This window comes from Balearica regulorum, chromosome 17, assembly GCF_011004875.1.
Source record: "Balearica regulorum gibbericeps isolate bBalReg1 chromosome 17, bBalReg1.pri, whole genome shotgun sequence".
NCBI lineage: Eukaryota > Metazoa > Chordata > Aves > Gruiformes > Gruidae > Balearica > Balearica regulorum.
This window is the reverse complement of record NC_046200.1, coordinates 12,809,691-12,825,192: the sequence shown is the minus strand read 5'-3', so window position 1 is coordinate 12,825,192 and position 15,502 is coordinate 12,809,691. Positions and strand designations below refer to the sequence as shown.

Sequence of the window (15,502 nt, the reverse complement as noted above, 5' to 3'; positions counted from 1 at the left end):
ATTCAGAATCTGCTTCCTACTACAAATGGTTAAAATAAATAACTTTGATATTTGATACCAAATATTTTTCATAAATCATTAGTACTTAAATTTTATTTTCCCTAAAGTTCAGTATAACAAACTCTATACTGAATGCATATTTATCCTCAGTAATCTCCTCTGATTAGCATTTCCTATAGGTGAAGTATAGGTGCCCACTGTAAAATGATTCCTCTTTTGTTCAGTACGTGAATGTGGTTTTCTCATTTGCTGAGGCAGGCTGTCAGGTACATTGGTAGCTTTCTGTAAGACTTGTGCTCCTGAGCAGTGTCAGTTTGCCATCTGTTTCTGCTGCTGTCTGATCTTGGTCAAGTATGTCCCGACTGTGTGAAACAGTGGAGCCTTCAGACTTCTCTTTAACATTTCACTAGTTGATCCTTATATTCTGTCTGCAGAAAATATTCTTTCTGTTCCAGCTACTTTGCTCTCAATACCAACTCTGGGCTTAGGGTTTTCTATTTGTTTGTGGGCTGTCTCAGTCATTATGTTAGAACATTGGTGGTTGCAGTTCTCTAGTGAGTGAAGATACTTTTCCTTACACTTTGAACCTTTGTTCTGCTGAACTACTACCCAGGAACATAAATTTGGAAAGAATTTTCTGCCTTCTCAAGTCAAGATTCCAACAAGCAAAATACTCTGCTCTTAACTCTTTTTTTTTAATGCTTAAATATTTTCAGGCTTTGCTCTGTTGTGCAAAAGTTATATATCATAGCAAGTATTTAATCCACAGCTCTGAGTCTGCTGTGCAGTCTTTCAGCCTTTTTTTGTACACTGGCTCTACCCTGACACTATGGATGTGACTTGCTAGGGCCTCCAGCTTCGCTTTGCTTGGAATCAATAAATGAGCTCTTTGATCTAAAACTAGTGCAGAAAGGAATTACTGTTTTCATATCCTTTTAGCCAGAGCGCCATACACTGCTGAGTCATCTGAAGTCTTTTATTAATCTACCTATATAATTTTTTTAATAGGAGGGAATATGTCTTCCTTCCACTTGAATATAAACTGATGGTTGAAGGAGGACTAAAAGTGTGCTTGTATTTGACTTCTGGGCTTTTTATGAGTCTATGCCTTCTTTGTGGGTGAAAGCACAGATCCAAGAATAGTGGTCTATCACAGTGTGTGTCTTCAGGGAAGAACAATTACAGGTAAGTAATTTCCTATTCTTGGTTTTGGAAATTGGATTTTCTTTTTATGTTAGACACAGCAGTCTACAACAGTTTTCCAAGAGAAAAATTACATTTTCTAAGCATTTAAGCATAGTAATTTAGAAAGCATGTATGCATTTTGCACAGTAGCTTGTCAGCAGGTACTTCATATGAGAATCTATTTGTGCACCAAAGTTGCTTAGTGACATTTTAAGTTTTTCTACAATAGACTAGCCATTATTTTTGCTTTAGTTTGCATCTCTGTAGAAAATTTTATTTACATCACTTAATTTTGAAAATTATGACCTGCTATAGTACAGATAACTAGCAGTTTCAAATATGGTTACATGTTTTTTTCATTTTTTAGGAACCAGTGAAAAAAGATGTGCAGGAAAAAACACCCAAAAAAGTGGCTGAGGTTACTACTAACAAGTACTCTTTCAATCCAGAGGTGAGACTACTGGTGAAGCTTTGATTCAAGATGCAGTTAAAGAAGGCAACAGACAAACATCATGTTTTAATTATTCGTGTGGAGATCTGTTTGCTGAATTCAAGGTCTAAAGCCTTACTGTACATAAGGAACTAGCCTTTTGCTGACTGATGAATGTTTCATAGATTTTATCTAGTAAAACTCCTCCTGAAAGTATTGGAAAAAATCAAGTGAGGTGTAGGTTTCTATTGTAATTTGGTAAAAATAATGTTCTGAAAATTCAGTTTAGCTGTGTAAGATATTCCATGTGTCAATTCTAGAAGACTGACCTTTAAATCATATGACACTTTAGCACAGAAACAGCTAATACATTCAAAATTACTTTTTATTTCAAAAATTCATATTTTTATTAAAGTACATTGGTCAATATTGCATATCCTTAGATCTCAAAAACCTGAAGCTGAAAGGGATGTTCCTTTTGGTGTTATGTAGAGCTGCACAAATGAACAGTTGTTGAAGATCTAGCCTATACCTGTTTTTCAGCCTTTTCCTGGTGCGACCTTAACTTAATTTTAAATATTGAAAGGCCAATTTTACTTGAATGCCACTTTTTGATCAGCACAGAAGAGTTACTGTGGTGAGTCTGTTCTCATTCATCCAAGACCACCCAAGTGTATGTTCTATTTGATGTGTACTTGGGCCTGTCACACAATAATGCAGAGTTACAATGTAGTTTGTGGCTATCTACCCCAAAGTAATTCAGGCCTTGTAAATATAAACAAAATGTTGGAATTAAAACACGTTTTAATTTCTCTCTATGCAGAGAAACCAGCAGAAAGATTTATTTTTTCATCATATGTTGTCTTTGTTAGCTTATTTAAAATCTGATCTATCTCCTTTCGCTATAGAACAAAACTGAATGCCAGGCAGCTGATTTGATCACAATTTTTTTATAAAAGAGAAGAGCAAAATGTAAACAAAAGAGAAAAGATGGCACTTTTGCAATTATATGAAAACTGACAACTGAGACAATTTTTTTAAGGGTTTTCTTTAAGAAAGAAAGCACAAGTGTTAGTCCGACTTCAGCATCCAGTAATATCTCACCTATCATGGCACATGATTTAATTTCATTTTTTTTATGTAACTCAAATCAGTCAGGTATTTCAGATTTGCTGGAAGCTAACAAAGTTGAAAAGTAGGATGTGCTGTGGAAGTCCTGCTAAAAGGTGCAGCTGTGCCAGCTGTTTTACTGGCAGAAGCATTCTGGCTTGAATACCAGAAATATTTCACCATCACATTCATTTATCGTTTTTCTTTTTTTCAGTTCTAACTTACAGTTGTTATTTTTATCTATACATCTCGTAAGAAGTCTTTTCTTTTGTTTGCACTTTCCAGAATGTTCTCTTAGAGTTAAAAATATACTAAGAAAGGGTGAAGTATGCAGCTCGGTCTTATCATAGAAGCTTTTGTCCATACAGAGCATCAATTGTTTCAGTGATCAAAACCAGTACATTCAAATATGCATAACAATTTGAAATAAGAGTTGCAGCCTCTCTTGAGTAGGTGCGCATTTTCTCTCCAGGTCCAAATGAGATCTGCAATATCCTATTGTATACTTTCCCAGGTGCATAAGGATCATCTTTATTTCCTTTACGGGGAATTTATTTTTCTGGATGCCTTAAGACACTTATGAAATGCACAGAACTGCCTTGAGGAATACCTTTGGCCACACCTCAGTCTCTGCGAACCAGCACTATGGCTCCCAATGGATAGCAATTTAGCCATGTACTTTTTGCACGTTGAGCACTGCCTCAGCTGCATATTTTATTACCTAGCACATGCAAAAAACACTGCATATGCACCGCATACAATCATAATTCTATGAAATTGATGCAGCAGTTCTCTGGAAACCCCAAGAGTACTTCTAAGCCAGGGCTAGTTCAACAACAAATACAAGCTTTCATCTCCCATGTTCCATAGCTGCTCAGAAGAAAAAATGTTGCAGGCATTTTGAACAATATACTAAGTAGGTGATTTTAATTCCCTTATGTAAAATTGCTGACCTGGTTTGTACACTCTTGAAAAGTGAGAGAAAGAAAATAATAAAACCATTATGTTCTGTGCTCCAAAACCAGCTATGTCTGTGGAGCTTTTCTTATTCTTGTGTTTTTTACAAATGTCATTCTCCTTCCTTTGAGTCTGAAAATTTTTCTGGGTTGGGACTTCAAAAAGATTTATCTTCCATGCATGCTTTTTGTAGTTTGCTAATGCGTAAGCACTCATAGCAGTCATTCCTTAAGTCTAGGCCACTGAACAATCTCTTCTTCCTGTCTCGTAGTTTAATGAAGCTTACGGGTGCTTAACTGCCTGTTAAATCTCTGTCAAACTTGAAGTCAGCCAATGAGTTAAAAGCTGTTGGAACGCATGTACACATGGCCATGCACAGCAGTATCATGTAAGGCTTGTTCTCATGCTTGTGAAATGACACAATGCTGTCCCAGGTGATGATCATCTCAGAAAACATTTGGTTATTCAAACTGAACCCTGAGACTGCACATACCTTCTCTATGCTAAGCTCTTCTTAATTAATACTGTAATATCTATTTTCAGTTTGATCGCTTTCAGTCTGATCTGCCGGAACCAGAGAAGAGGCTCTCCCTGCTTAGAGAAACAGGAAAGGAGCTGAGGACTCTTAGTAAAACTCTAGCTCACTCAAGGTAAGGGAATCCAGAGCACAGGAAATGGGCCAGTCAAGGCTAAAGGAATCTCTGGTTCTGCAGCAGCAGCAGTTGGATTATAGGCAAAATAATCAACTGTGTACTAACAGTTTAGAAAAGATAGTTTACAATTTTTACCTTGTAGACTTTTTATGTATACTCAAAATGCTGTAAATGCTGTATGAGGAATAGCTGTTTGATAGCTCTGTCTATACCAGTACTATATTGTTTTAGTGTTCTTTGCAAAGAAGTAACAAGCACCTTTATAGTCTTTTGCATGACACAGTCCTGTGCCAATATTTGGAAACAAAGTAGTGAAAAATGTGCAATGTTAGGACATAGAATGTCCACTATGTGATGGAAAAATCATAATGAAAATCTCTACTGCTATTATAGAAATACCTGCATGGACTTATTTGGAATATACCAGCTTGAGTCTCAGGAAGATACTGACATGGAAGGAATAGATTTTTGTGCCCTTTATCTGATAGGCAGCGAGGTGTCATAATAGGAAGTAATTTGGGATCCTATATACCTTTTAGCCAGCCAAGTTTGGACAGCAACCATTGCTTTATGGGACTGACCACAGAAAGTAGCTGGGTGTGCATGCCTTTACTAGAGAGTATCTTCTATTGCCACTAGACATGATAAACTTCTCTCCCAGCGGGGCTTTTTTTTTTTTTTTTTTCTATAACTGAGACCATAATAAAAATGAGGGAGGCCTATTGGGAATAGAGTTTAACAAAGAGGGCTCTCCCATTTAGGCACTCATACTATTAAATGTACTTAGGCTGTGTTGTCACCCATCTTTCACCATTGTCACTGCAGGTGGTGTGTAAATTGACAAGATTGAGGCTTCAATATGCTTTTCTGTTGCAATCACACATTCTGATTGCACTCCAAACTTGCCTACAGAGACCATTCACTCTATTTGCTCAGTATTAGCTTAAACAGTTGCTAAACTGCATAATAAGCCTTGCAGTAGGTGACTCTAGGGTTTTCTAAATTTTCCTGGAACCTTCTAGCTTTCTTGATGTGTTAAGCTAAGAAATGAGATTCATTTGCAACTGAAACAGCAAGCAGTAGTACAAAAAGATGATTTACATCTGGCAAGGTTTAGTTACAGCGTGCTGCAAATAAAACTGACAAATTACCACTGCCAGCCCCAGCAGGGTACAGATTACACAAGTGTTTACAAAGTTCCTAGACTTTAAGTCTTTGAAGACTCTTCACTCGATTAAAAATAGTTGAATTAAAGCAAGCAGCAGTTAGACATCTATGTAAAAACTTACTAGTTAGGTTAAATCTAAGCAAATATGGTAGTCAAGAGAACACATGATACTGTATTAGCATAATATATGGAAGACAAATTAGGCTCTTGCATTGTCTGGCTGAGATTGTAACTGTATAAAACTCAAGGAAGTTTGAGAAAAGTAGCGTCTTTGCATGTAGTACTGTAGAGGAATCAGAGCTTTGTTTCACAACAACGTAGTGTAAATGTTCCCAAATATTTACATCAGAGCAATTTCTAAATTTTATACTAATTACTTGTGATAACATTAAATTTCACATTCTTCCTTTTTATCCTTCTCTGCTCCCAATTACTTTTATTATTCTCTTTGTTTATTCACTTTTAGTGAATTTTGACATGACAAACTTGGCTGAAAATAATAATAAACCATAAACAAAATAATAAATGTTGTTTACTTTGAGGGTTGGATAAGCCATTTTAGTAAAGCATGACTTGTTTTTGCCATAAATGCACTGTTATGTTTGCCTGTGTTCATTGTTCATTGCTAAATTTCAGTAGGATTGTCTCCTTGAGGTCAAGTTAAAGTTATTTTTATGATAACCTGCCAAAGATCAGTTTAGTTATTGATATATGAGTTGCAGGTGCTTAGAGCTTGCTTTTGGCTGCTTTACATTCTTTATTTTCAAATGAGTGGGACAAAAAATACTTGCAAGTGTTCTGTAGGATGAAAATTACCATCCCCATTTTACCATCCCCATTGATACTAAAGGGCTTGATTTTTAAAATCTTACAAACTGATTTGTAGATACTTGGATGAAGTAAGCTGGACCACTCATTTCATTACAACTTAACAGTTTGAACAAATTTAAATGTCATTTTGTTAGTAGGTTAACATGAGGGGGTCTTCATTTGATACTTGTTGGGAAATGTACTTTTGAAATGCTGTGAGGAGCTCCATGGTATTTTTGTGTACCTTGGCCAATCTCGAGATGTTTAGGATCAGCTGAGCTTTTCCACAGCTTTGAACTTCTCTCCAATTCAGTGGATGAAGAGTGAGTTTCTAATCTTATAATTATAGAAAACTATGAAATTAAATTTGATTTTTATCATCTAGATAGTTTTTGAGGTTATAGTAAGTAATGTGATACAGGACTGCTTTTGCAGAAGCTGGTGTTTTGGGCCCTTTGTGTCAAGGACTAAACCTGAAGGATTCAGTGGTATGAAAAGCCATGCTTTTTAAAGTTAGCTTTTTCATGTGCTAAAGAAGCTCCATGTAGGATAACAGTGGTACAAACTGAAGCTGGACATGATTTGTCCGTGCCAGAAAAAGGGGGGGGGGAAGTAGATTATCTCTCTACACAGTCTGTTTCTTCTGCTTCATGTTTGAGTATTACATCATTGTGTTGAGGAGGTCAGAGATGGGGGGCAGGGGGGAGTTAGGGGGAGTCAAGATATTGATCATAACTCTTGGTGGAGCATCTAACTCTTTATGTACCTTTGTGCAATTCTCTTGACCCTTCTGCAGCTCTGTCAAGTAAATTGAGATTGGAAACTAGGCAATGTATCTGAACGAAAGTCTTTGCATAAATACATAGCTTTTAAATTGGTGTGGATGGTAGAGTGTGAATGAGGATTGCTTTTGTTACTGAAGGCAAACATTTATTTATTTTTTTACGTAAGGCATAATTTTTCTTACCATTTTCATTTGAATTATTTTTAAAATTTTTAATCTACCACTATCTTATGCTTTTAGGGATGTTTGATTAATCTTACAATACCTAGCACTCAAGTACATGCAAGCATTGTCTTACTCATCTCTGAGCACTGCTAGGTATTAGCTGGATAAATATTATTACTCTCATAGGTAAATTATGAAAGTCAAATTGGGGATGTAAGATTAATTATCAGTGGAATAGCTACAATTGGAACTCAGTTGTTTCAGGTAAGTAAATGCCTTACTCTTCTAGACTTCAGTGATGCTTCTGATTTTTATTTTTATTTTCAAAACTGGCCTACTAAATTAGAAGCTCCAGGGAAAGACTTCTTAAGAGATCCAGCCCATTACTCTGCGTGAGTGCAGTTGTTTCCTATAACAGAGGAAATGTTTAGTCTAGCCTACTTTTAACTGAAGACATTTCTGTTTTCTGCACCACATTATGATAAATGCAGATTTGCTTTCCACTGAATTTTTAATGGTGATGCAATGTGCAAAATTATATTAAATGTAGATTTTTAACAATGTGAATAGATTTGATCCTAATGTGTTTTGATGTCATATCTTTTCTCTGAGTGATTAAAAACCCAGATTTTAGTCTTTCATCCTTTTCACCTCCGGAAGCCAATACAGCTGAAGGGGCAAACAAGATTATATTCCTTTTATGTACATTGTCAGTAGAATTGTCTGTTATGTCCTGATCGGTTGTACACGCACCACACCCAGAGAGGATAGTGATGTTGTGCAATTGCGCTTAAATACCTAATTTGGCTTGCAGAATCCTTTTTACCCCTGATGCGGAAGATGCAAAGAACCCAACTCTGCTTTAATAACGCAAGCAGAGTTTGAAGTGGTGATAAGTAATAAAATAAGTACCTGTTAAACATCTCCAACTCTGCCATTTTCTTTTAGTCCCATAAATTTAATTTGCAGTTGCATTCAAAGCTAGCTTCATGTGATTTCAAATGCCTGGATGGAAATATTCCTGACCACAAATTTTCCATGACAATTGAAACGGGTGGAAGATGAAGGGAGGGAAGACTGTATTTGTGTGGTAGCACAAGATTAAAGTATATCTTTCTGAACAGTAAATGATATATTTACACGTTTGATTTTTGAAGATCAGAAGTTTAGCAAGGTCAAGGTCTAGTCAAAGCTGCTTAGTACACTCAGGAGAAATGTGCCTCTTTGCTCTTGTGTAGGCAATGGTCACTTTAATACTAGTTCCTGGAAAGCATTATTGTCTGAATAAATGCTCAAATGAAGTTTGCCTGTCACATCGTGTAATCCACACATTCTTTACACTGTAATCCCAGTAGTGATCCTGTAACACACCTAATATAATTTATTCTATTTACTGTGGCAATTAAATTATGAATTCTACATGCTTCACTTCTTAAATAATATAAAATATGATATGAGCTATAAAGGTCATGGAGAAATTTACTTGAGAAAAGTCAGGGAAACAGAGTTTTGAAATATGAACTCACATTCTCTAATGCTTTCTGAAATGTACAGTAGCCAAATGACCCAGTATGCAGAAAAATATCCAACAGACTTAATATCTGGAAATCAAAGGTATACATTAACTGTTGTTTGGGTTTTGGGGGGGGGGGGGGGGGGTTGTGTGGTATTTTAAATTTTTATTGTGTTGTGTAAACCTGGAAATTCTTTGAGTGTCATTGAATGAACTTTTAACAATGAAAACATGCCTACCGTTCATCTTGAGTGTTTGCACAAGGTTACTTTGACTAAATCTGCATGTAGAAAAAAGAACAATAAGAAGAGCAAAGCAAATCCACAGACTTTTTAACCAAATATTGAGACATGAAGTTGCAGGAAAAGATAATTTCAAGTGAGAATGACTGCATTACTGTTTTGGACCAAAGGACAGGTCAGCAATACTACTTAGTAACAGACTATAGAAAAGGAGCTGTTTTAGAAAAAAGCAGCAGAGTGAAAAATGCAAGAAAAAAAGAAGAAAACTGGAGTTTTCTTCTTCAGGGCAGCAACTTTTAATTTCAATTAAAGCAGTCAGGCTAGCAGAGCAGCATGGTAATACATACTGCAGGGAGTCAGTGAATGCAAATGACCTTTGTGGACTTGGTTTTTGCTGCTTTTCCTCCTCCTGATTGAAAAGGAACACCCAGCAGTTGTCTTAATTGGATGTTAATTGATAAATATTCATAGGAAGTAGTGCCTGTGATCTTCCAGCTTGTTTGTATGAAAGAGTGTAATAGAACAACCTGAGGAAGTTTTTTAATGATCACAGTGACATAGCACAGCAGTATGAGTTTTTTAAAATTATCTCAAAAATGTTTGAAGAGTCATTACTGGAACAGACTTAGCTGCATTCATAAAGCTTTAATATTCTACCTTACACATTAAAAGTATAATTAAACTGAAGATAAACCTTATAATTATGACCTCATACCTCCTCTCAGTAATATTATCTTATACTCTCTTGAGTCCTCATGATGATGTAAAAGAGGATGATGACAGAATGCGGAGGTTGCTCAAACTACTCATCTTTCAAAACTATCAGTCACTAGTCCCAAGTAGAAAGTTCTACCAGCTCTTCCTTACTGATGAGTTGTACCCAGTCACCTTAAGGAGACACCTGTCAGCTCTCAGGTACCATTTTACCTAAACACAGCATTAAAATGTAGGAGGGAATTTGCTTATCTTTGTGCAGCATAGAATGAAAAACTATTTTGGAAATCTGTAGATAATGATCATTCCTCTTCCTTTGTCAATCAATACATCGTACTTCCAGTGGAGATTGCCTTTGTAGACATAAAGTAGCTCTGACTTACTTGACTAAGTACTTCCCAATGTCAGATCCAGTGGGTGGAATACAGAATGGCAGAAAAGACAACACCTTTGTCCTTGAGCATTCAAATATCTTTAACTTTGAGCTAAGAATTATGTTTTCATTTCTATTGCTATTCTTACTACAACTAAGCAAACTCAAGAAGCACAGCCCCTTTGAAATGACATTCAGCTCTGGCAGAGATCCTTTCTTATTGCTTTGTTCTAATGACATATGTAAATGGGATGCAGAAATAATATTAAGTAATCCACACTTGCATGAGGATGTATTGTATGAGAACGAGGAAAGTAGAAGTCTTTATAACTAATAAGTTGTAGAAAGATGTAGTTACACAGCATGTAGTTACCAAAGCATTTGAAGCTTGTAGCTGTTAATCCATACTAAAAGCAAGTTGCCATAAATCACTTCTGTAGACTCAGCCCACCAAGACCATGCAAGTGTACTCAAAATACTCTTGTTGTTAAACATTGCCACAAAAAAAGTGCTTAAAAATAAGCATATTGCTTCAAATGAGACTAGCTGAAAATACTTTGTGTAAAATTGAGGTAGGAAAGGTGATAGAAACTGGAAACTGTGGTGACAGTCATTAAGCATAGGTGCTCATGTAAAAAGGCAAGTTGTGGTCATCCTTGCCGATGACATCTAGGAATCCACAGCTCTGAGCTGCAAGCTCAAAGGGGAAGTGTTTGTGCCATGAGCCAGTCAAGCTTTTACTTGCGAAAAGTGCATGCCAAACCTCTGCATCGCATTTCCTGTAATTTGAAGAAAACTCCCGTGCATCTGTTTCACTGAGCTGTGCTAGTTAAATAAAACTAAATGTCAAACTGCTGGCAGTTTAACAGTATTCAACTGGCTGCTTTTTATGTTTTAAATTAGAAACTGGATGGCTCTTTAAAATGGTTCAAGTTTCCTGAAGGCAGATCTCTAAAAGTCACTCTGAATGCAGAAAGCCTAGCCTCTACTAATGCATTCTTTATGCCTGCAACAGCAGTTAGACTGTTACCTGAAGAGAAGTTTCTCCTACTACTTTTCCTGCTAGTGGCTGTGTATCTGATTTTAATACAAAACCATTTAAATTTTGTGATTGAAATGGCTGTTTCTGGAGGACTTTAAATGGCAAGAAATGTGTTATTTTTGGAGTTTTGGTTGTGACCTTGTCTGTCCTTACCTGTGAATCTGTGCCAATCCTATTCTAATGTATGCAGACAAAAGAGATGTTAGTGTTTAGAGCTTATGATCAGTTGGCATTCCTTAATGTATATGGTTTACTGGAAGATACAGTGGAGTCTGTAAAAGCAAGGAGGAGAGGCAACATAAAGTTAAGAAGCAAAAAAGAGACTGAGGCAGTACTGAGAAGCTGAAATGTTTATCTGCCAATATTAGTTTCCAGTGTATTTAATACTTCATAATGTCAGTTGCTTGGAAACCCATGTTTTGTGCCCTTTTGTTGCTTGGCAGAAATCACTCTAATTGGCATGTTTCTAGCACTGTCACTGCTGGCAGTTTGCAGCATTTTTTTTTTCCAGCAGCAAAAATGTTCTTTTACATGAATGATGGCTCACATTAATTAGACAGCAGTCATGGGCAAAGACAACCATTTAAGTATATGGATGTATGAATCATTATCTCTATCATCAATCACTGGAAAGACTGCTATTCCATCAACATTTCTGCCTTTCTGGGCTGTTCGTTTGAGTCTCAATCTCCTTTTGTACAAAAATGTTTGTTTTTGTTTGAAATTTCATAAGTGGAAATAGTTCATTGCTTATTAGGTTTTACTAGCTATGAAAACACAACAGTCTAATCCCACCTATTATGATACAAAATGACACACTGTCACTGAATGTTTGAACAAAGCTAGCACTCAAAATGGCTTTTCCATTATTTAGTAGTAAAATGTCATTGTTCTGTAAATACCTTTATATGGTAAGGCAAAACACTAGATTGTGAGGATTGGTTTCTTCTTTCACATGAAAATCTTGAACCAGCAGTATTTCCTGGTAGAAGATCAGGGACCTCAGTGAAGTTCCACTAAGCAGTGTTTTTATTGGTAATATGAACTTAAAGTTGTTATTGTACACCCTTACAGCCAGAAAATGGAAAGCCCAGAAGTTGCTGGATGATTTTGTCTTTTGAAGCTTTAGTAATAGTTTCCCCACAGCTTTTTAGAGAAGGATTTAAAGCAAAGCCTTGAAATCTCACAGATTGATTTTTCTGCCCTTTATCAATACACAGCTGTCTTCTCTGTGCTGCTCTGGAAGTACTTCTTCCACTCACCTTTGTTTTATGTACTTCTCCAGAGACACCAAGAGCTGGAAAACTAAACGTGCCTACCCTCAAAGAAAAGTTTTATATGAAGATCAACAGGAATGGCAGTTGCAGCATGGCACAAGAGGAGGGGTGGGTGTGCATGTGCTTGTGTTCTGGGACTTTTTAAAAGAAAAAATTCTGCCTTCCATTCTTTCTAGGTTGAGAAGAATATGTTTCCCACTTAAAAAAAGCTTGCTTTTTATATATGTTGGGTTTTTTTGTACCTCCAGGTGGCCAAAATTATGTTTGTCCTTCTCAATGTTAGCGAACCATTCCTCGTTTTCAAAGGTCCTGCCTCACTTCACAATGGAAGCAGCATCTTCTATATTTTTAATGTCTTTGTAATTAATTGAAAACCACTCTGAGACATCTTTAAATATACCATAATACATTCACCTGGTGACATCTTTTATAATAGTGTGGGGTGTTGATTTGACTATTGAAGATCCTCATTTCCTGCTGCACAGACTTCTGTGAACATACCACAAATTTACTCATGTCTTATTTTAACTTTACTTTTTTCTTGACTCACTTCATGGTCAGATTTTCATGTGACAATATGCATATATCCCATTATGCAGAACCTGGTTTTGTTTTTTTAAACAGAGACATTTGAGTACAGATAATTGTACTCATTTGCAGGAGAATAAAATGGGAATCTACGTCTGAAATAATGTAGGTATTCCAGATTGTTTCTATGTCTTAAGACAGATGTTGATATGGTACTATTTTAGTTCCTTGCCAGAATGGTTAATGGTTCAGTATGGTAAATGATCACATATGTCTGAGTTTCTATGGGTTAGTAACTACATTTAATAGATTTCAATGTCATCATCATCTGGTCTTCACTGAATTTAAAAAGACTGGATGTATGAATACTTACCCATTTGGTTCTTACTGTGTAATTACTCAACCATTAAATAGGAGTAGTAACCAGATTGTTTCTGATTCTCTGTTGCCTCATGTGTACAAGTTTGCATCTCTAACTTGGCTGTAAACACTACCAAAACAGAATTTGTAATTAATTTACACTAGTATCTACATTATTGTGAATAGTTGCAAGCTTTTTCTTGTCCACATACTAAGCTTTCAGGATATGACCCAAATGAGGAGCTCAATAGTAGGACTTGCTTGCTCAGGCTCACCACCATGTAAACTTAACTCTATGACTCTTGGTAATCATAGAATTGTAGAATATCCTGAGTTGCAAGCGACCTATAAGGATCATCGAGTCCAGCTCCTGGCTCCACACAGGACCAGCCACATCAGAGCATATGACTGAGTGTGTTGTCCAGACACTTGTTGAACTCAGTCAAGCTCGGTGCTGTGACCACTTCCCTGGGGAGCCTGTTCCAGTGCCTGACCCCCCTCTCGGTGAAGAACCTTTTCCTGATATCCAACCTAAACCTCCCCCATCGCAGCTTCGTGCTGTTCCCTCTGGTTCTATCGCTAGTAACCAGAGGGAGGAGATCAGTGCCTGTGCCTTCGCTCCCCCTCATGAGGAAGCTGTAGGCCGTGATGAGGTCTCCCCTCAGTCTCCTCTTCTCTAGGCTGAACGAACCAAGGGACTTCAGCCTCTCTTTCATATGCTTTCCTCTCTAGACCCTTCGCTATCTTTGCCCTCCTTTGGACACTCTCCAATAGTTTTATGTCCTTCTTGTACTGTGGTGCCCAAAACTGCACACAGTACTCGAGGTGAGACTGCACTGGTGCAGTGTAGAGTGGGACAATCACTTCCTAGACTGGCTAGCAATGCCGTGCTTGATGCACCCCAGGATATGGTTGGCCTTCCTGGCAGCCTGGGCGCACTCTTGACTCATGTTCAACTTGCTGTTGACCAAGACCCCCAAGTCCCTTTCAGCATGGCTGGTCTCCAGCATCTCATTGCTCAGTCTGTACGTATAGCCAGGGTTGCTCCTTCCCAGGTGCAGAATCCAGCATTTGCCCTTGTTAAACCTCATAGAGCTGGTGATTGCCCAGTTCTCCAATCTGTCCAGATCTCTCTGCAAGGCCTCTCCACCCTCAACAGAATCAACAGCTCCTCCCAATTTGGTGTCAACTGCAAACTTGCTCACAACACCTTCTAGTCCTACATCCAAGTCATTTATGAAAACATTAAAGAGAACTGGCCCTAAAATGGAGCCCTGGGGAACCCCACTAGTGACTGGCTGCCAGCCTGATGTAACCCCATTTACCATAACTCTTTGGGTCCAACTGGTCAGCCTGTCGCTCACCCATCGCACTATGTTTTTGTCAAGCTGTATGCTGGACATTTTGTCCAGAAGGATACTGTGAGAGACAGCATTGAAAGCTTTACTGAAATCTAAAAAAATTACATCAGCCGGTTTCCCTTGGTCAACTAGATGGGTGACCTTGTCATAAAAGGAAACTAAGTTTGTTAAACAGGCCCTTCCTCTCATGAACCTGTGTTGGCTGTGACCAATGACTGCTTTGTCCTTCAGGTGTTTTTTGATAACTCCCAGCATAATTTTAGGTAATGTCAGAAGGTGGGTAGTGTATGCACCCTGTAATAACTCACTGAGTATATTTTAAGTGAATAATGCTCTAACTCTTGTTTACAATGATAGTGCCTTACATCACTCAGGAAAGGTGTGAAGCAGTCTAATGTAAATAAATTTGGGACATACTGGCATAGATTACAATGCTGAATGTAAGGCACTAAAGAACTGAGTGAAATGGTCAGCACTTCCAGTATTTACTGATAAGAGAACAGAACAGATTCTCCACTGGTATAAATCAGTATCACGACAATTTACAAGAAATGTAGAGTTGGCTCTCCTATTGTTCCGTGTGTGTTTTGTATATAAGAAAAGCACTGTGTGCATATGGATTTTCTTTTATCTTGGCATTGCCTGCTGGTTTACAATTACTAGCTATTTAGGTGTTACAGCACCTTGTCAGAAAGTTAAAGGACATATAAGAATTACTGCAGCTATTAGAATGCAGCAACAGCTCAAATGGAGTCTGATGTGTGTTAATGCACATACACACAACATAGTCTTTTGGGGGACTGTAATGATAAAAAGTCCTGTTCCAACTG

The 15,502-nt window shown here is 37.4% G+C and overlaps 1 protein-coding gene across 2 annotated transcripts in view; it reads left to right on the top strand.

The window, feature by feature from the left end:
* Positions 1-15,502, top strand: part of CCDC60 (coiled-coil domain containing 60) — a 66,267-nt gene that overhangs the window by 24,537 nt on the left and 26,228 nt on the right. For both annotated transcript variants that reach the window (XM_075769823.1, XM_075769822.1), the window contains exons 2-3: positions 1,553-1,636; positions 4,241-4,332. In XM_075769823.1, coding sequence (XP_075625938.1) covers positions 1,553-1,636; positions 4,241-4,332 — 176 coding nt within the window. The remainder of the gene's footprint in view (positions 1-1,552; positions 1,637-4,240; positions 4,333-15,502) is intronic.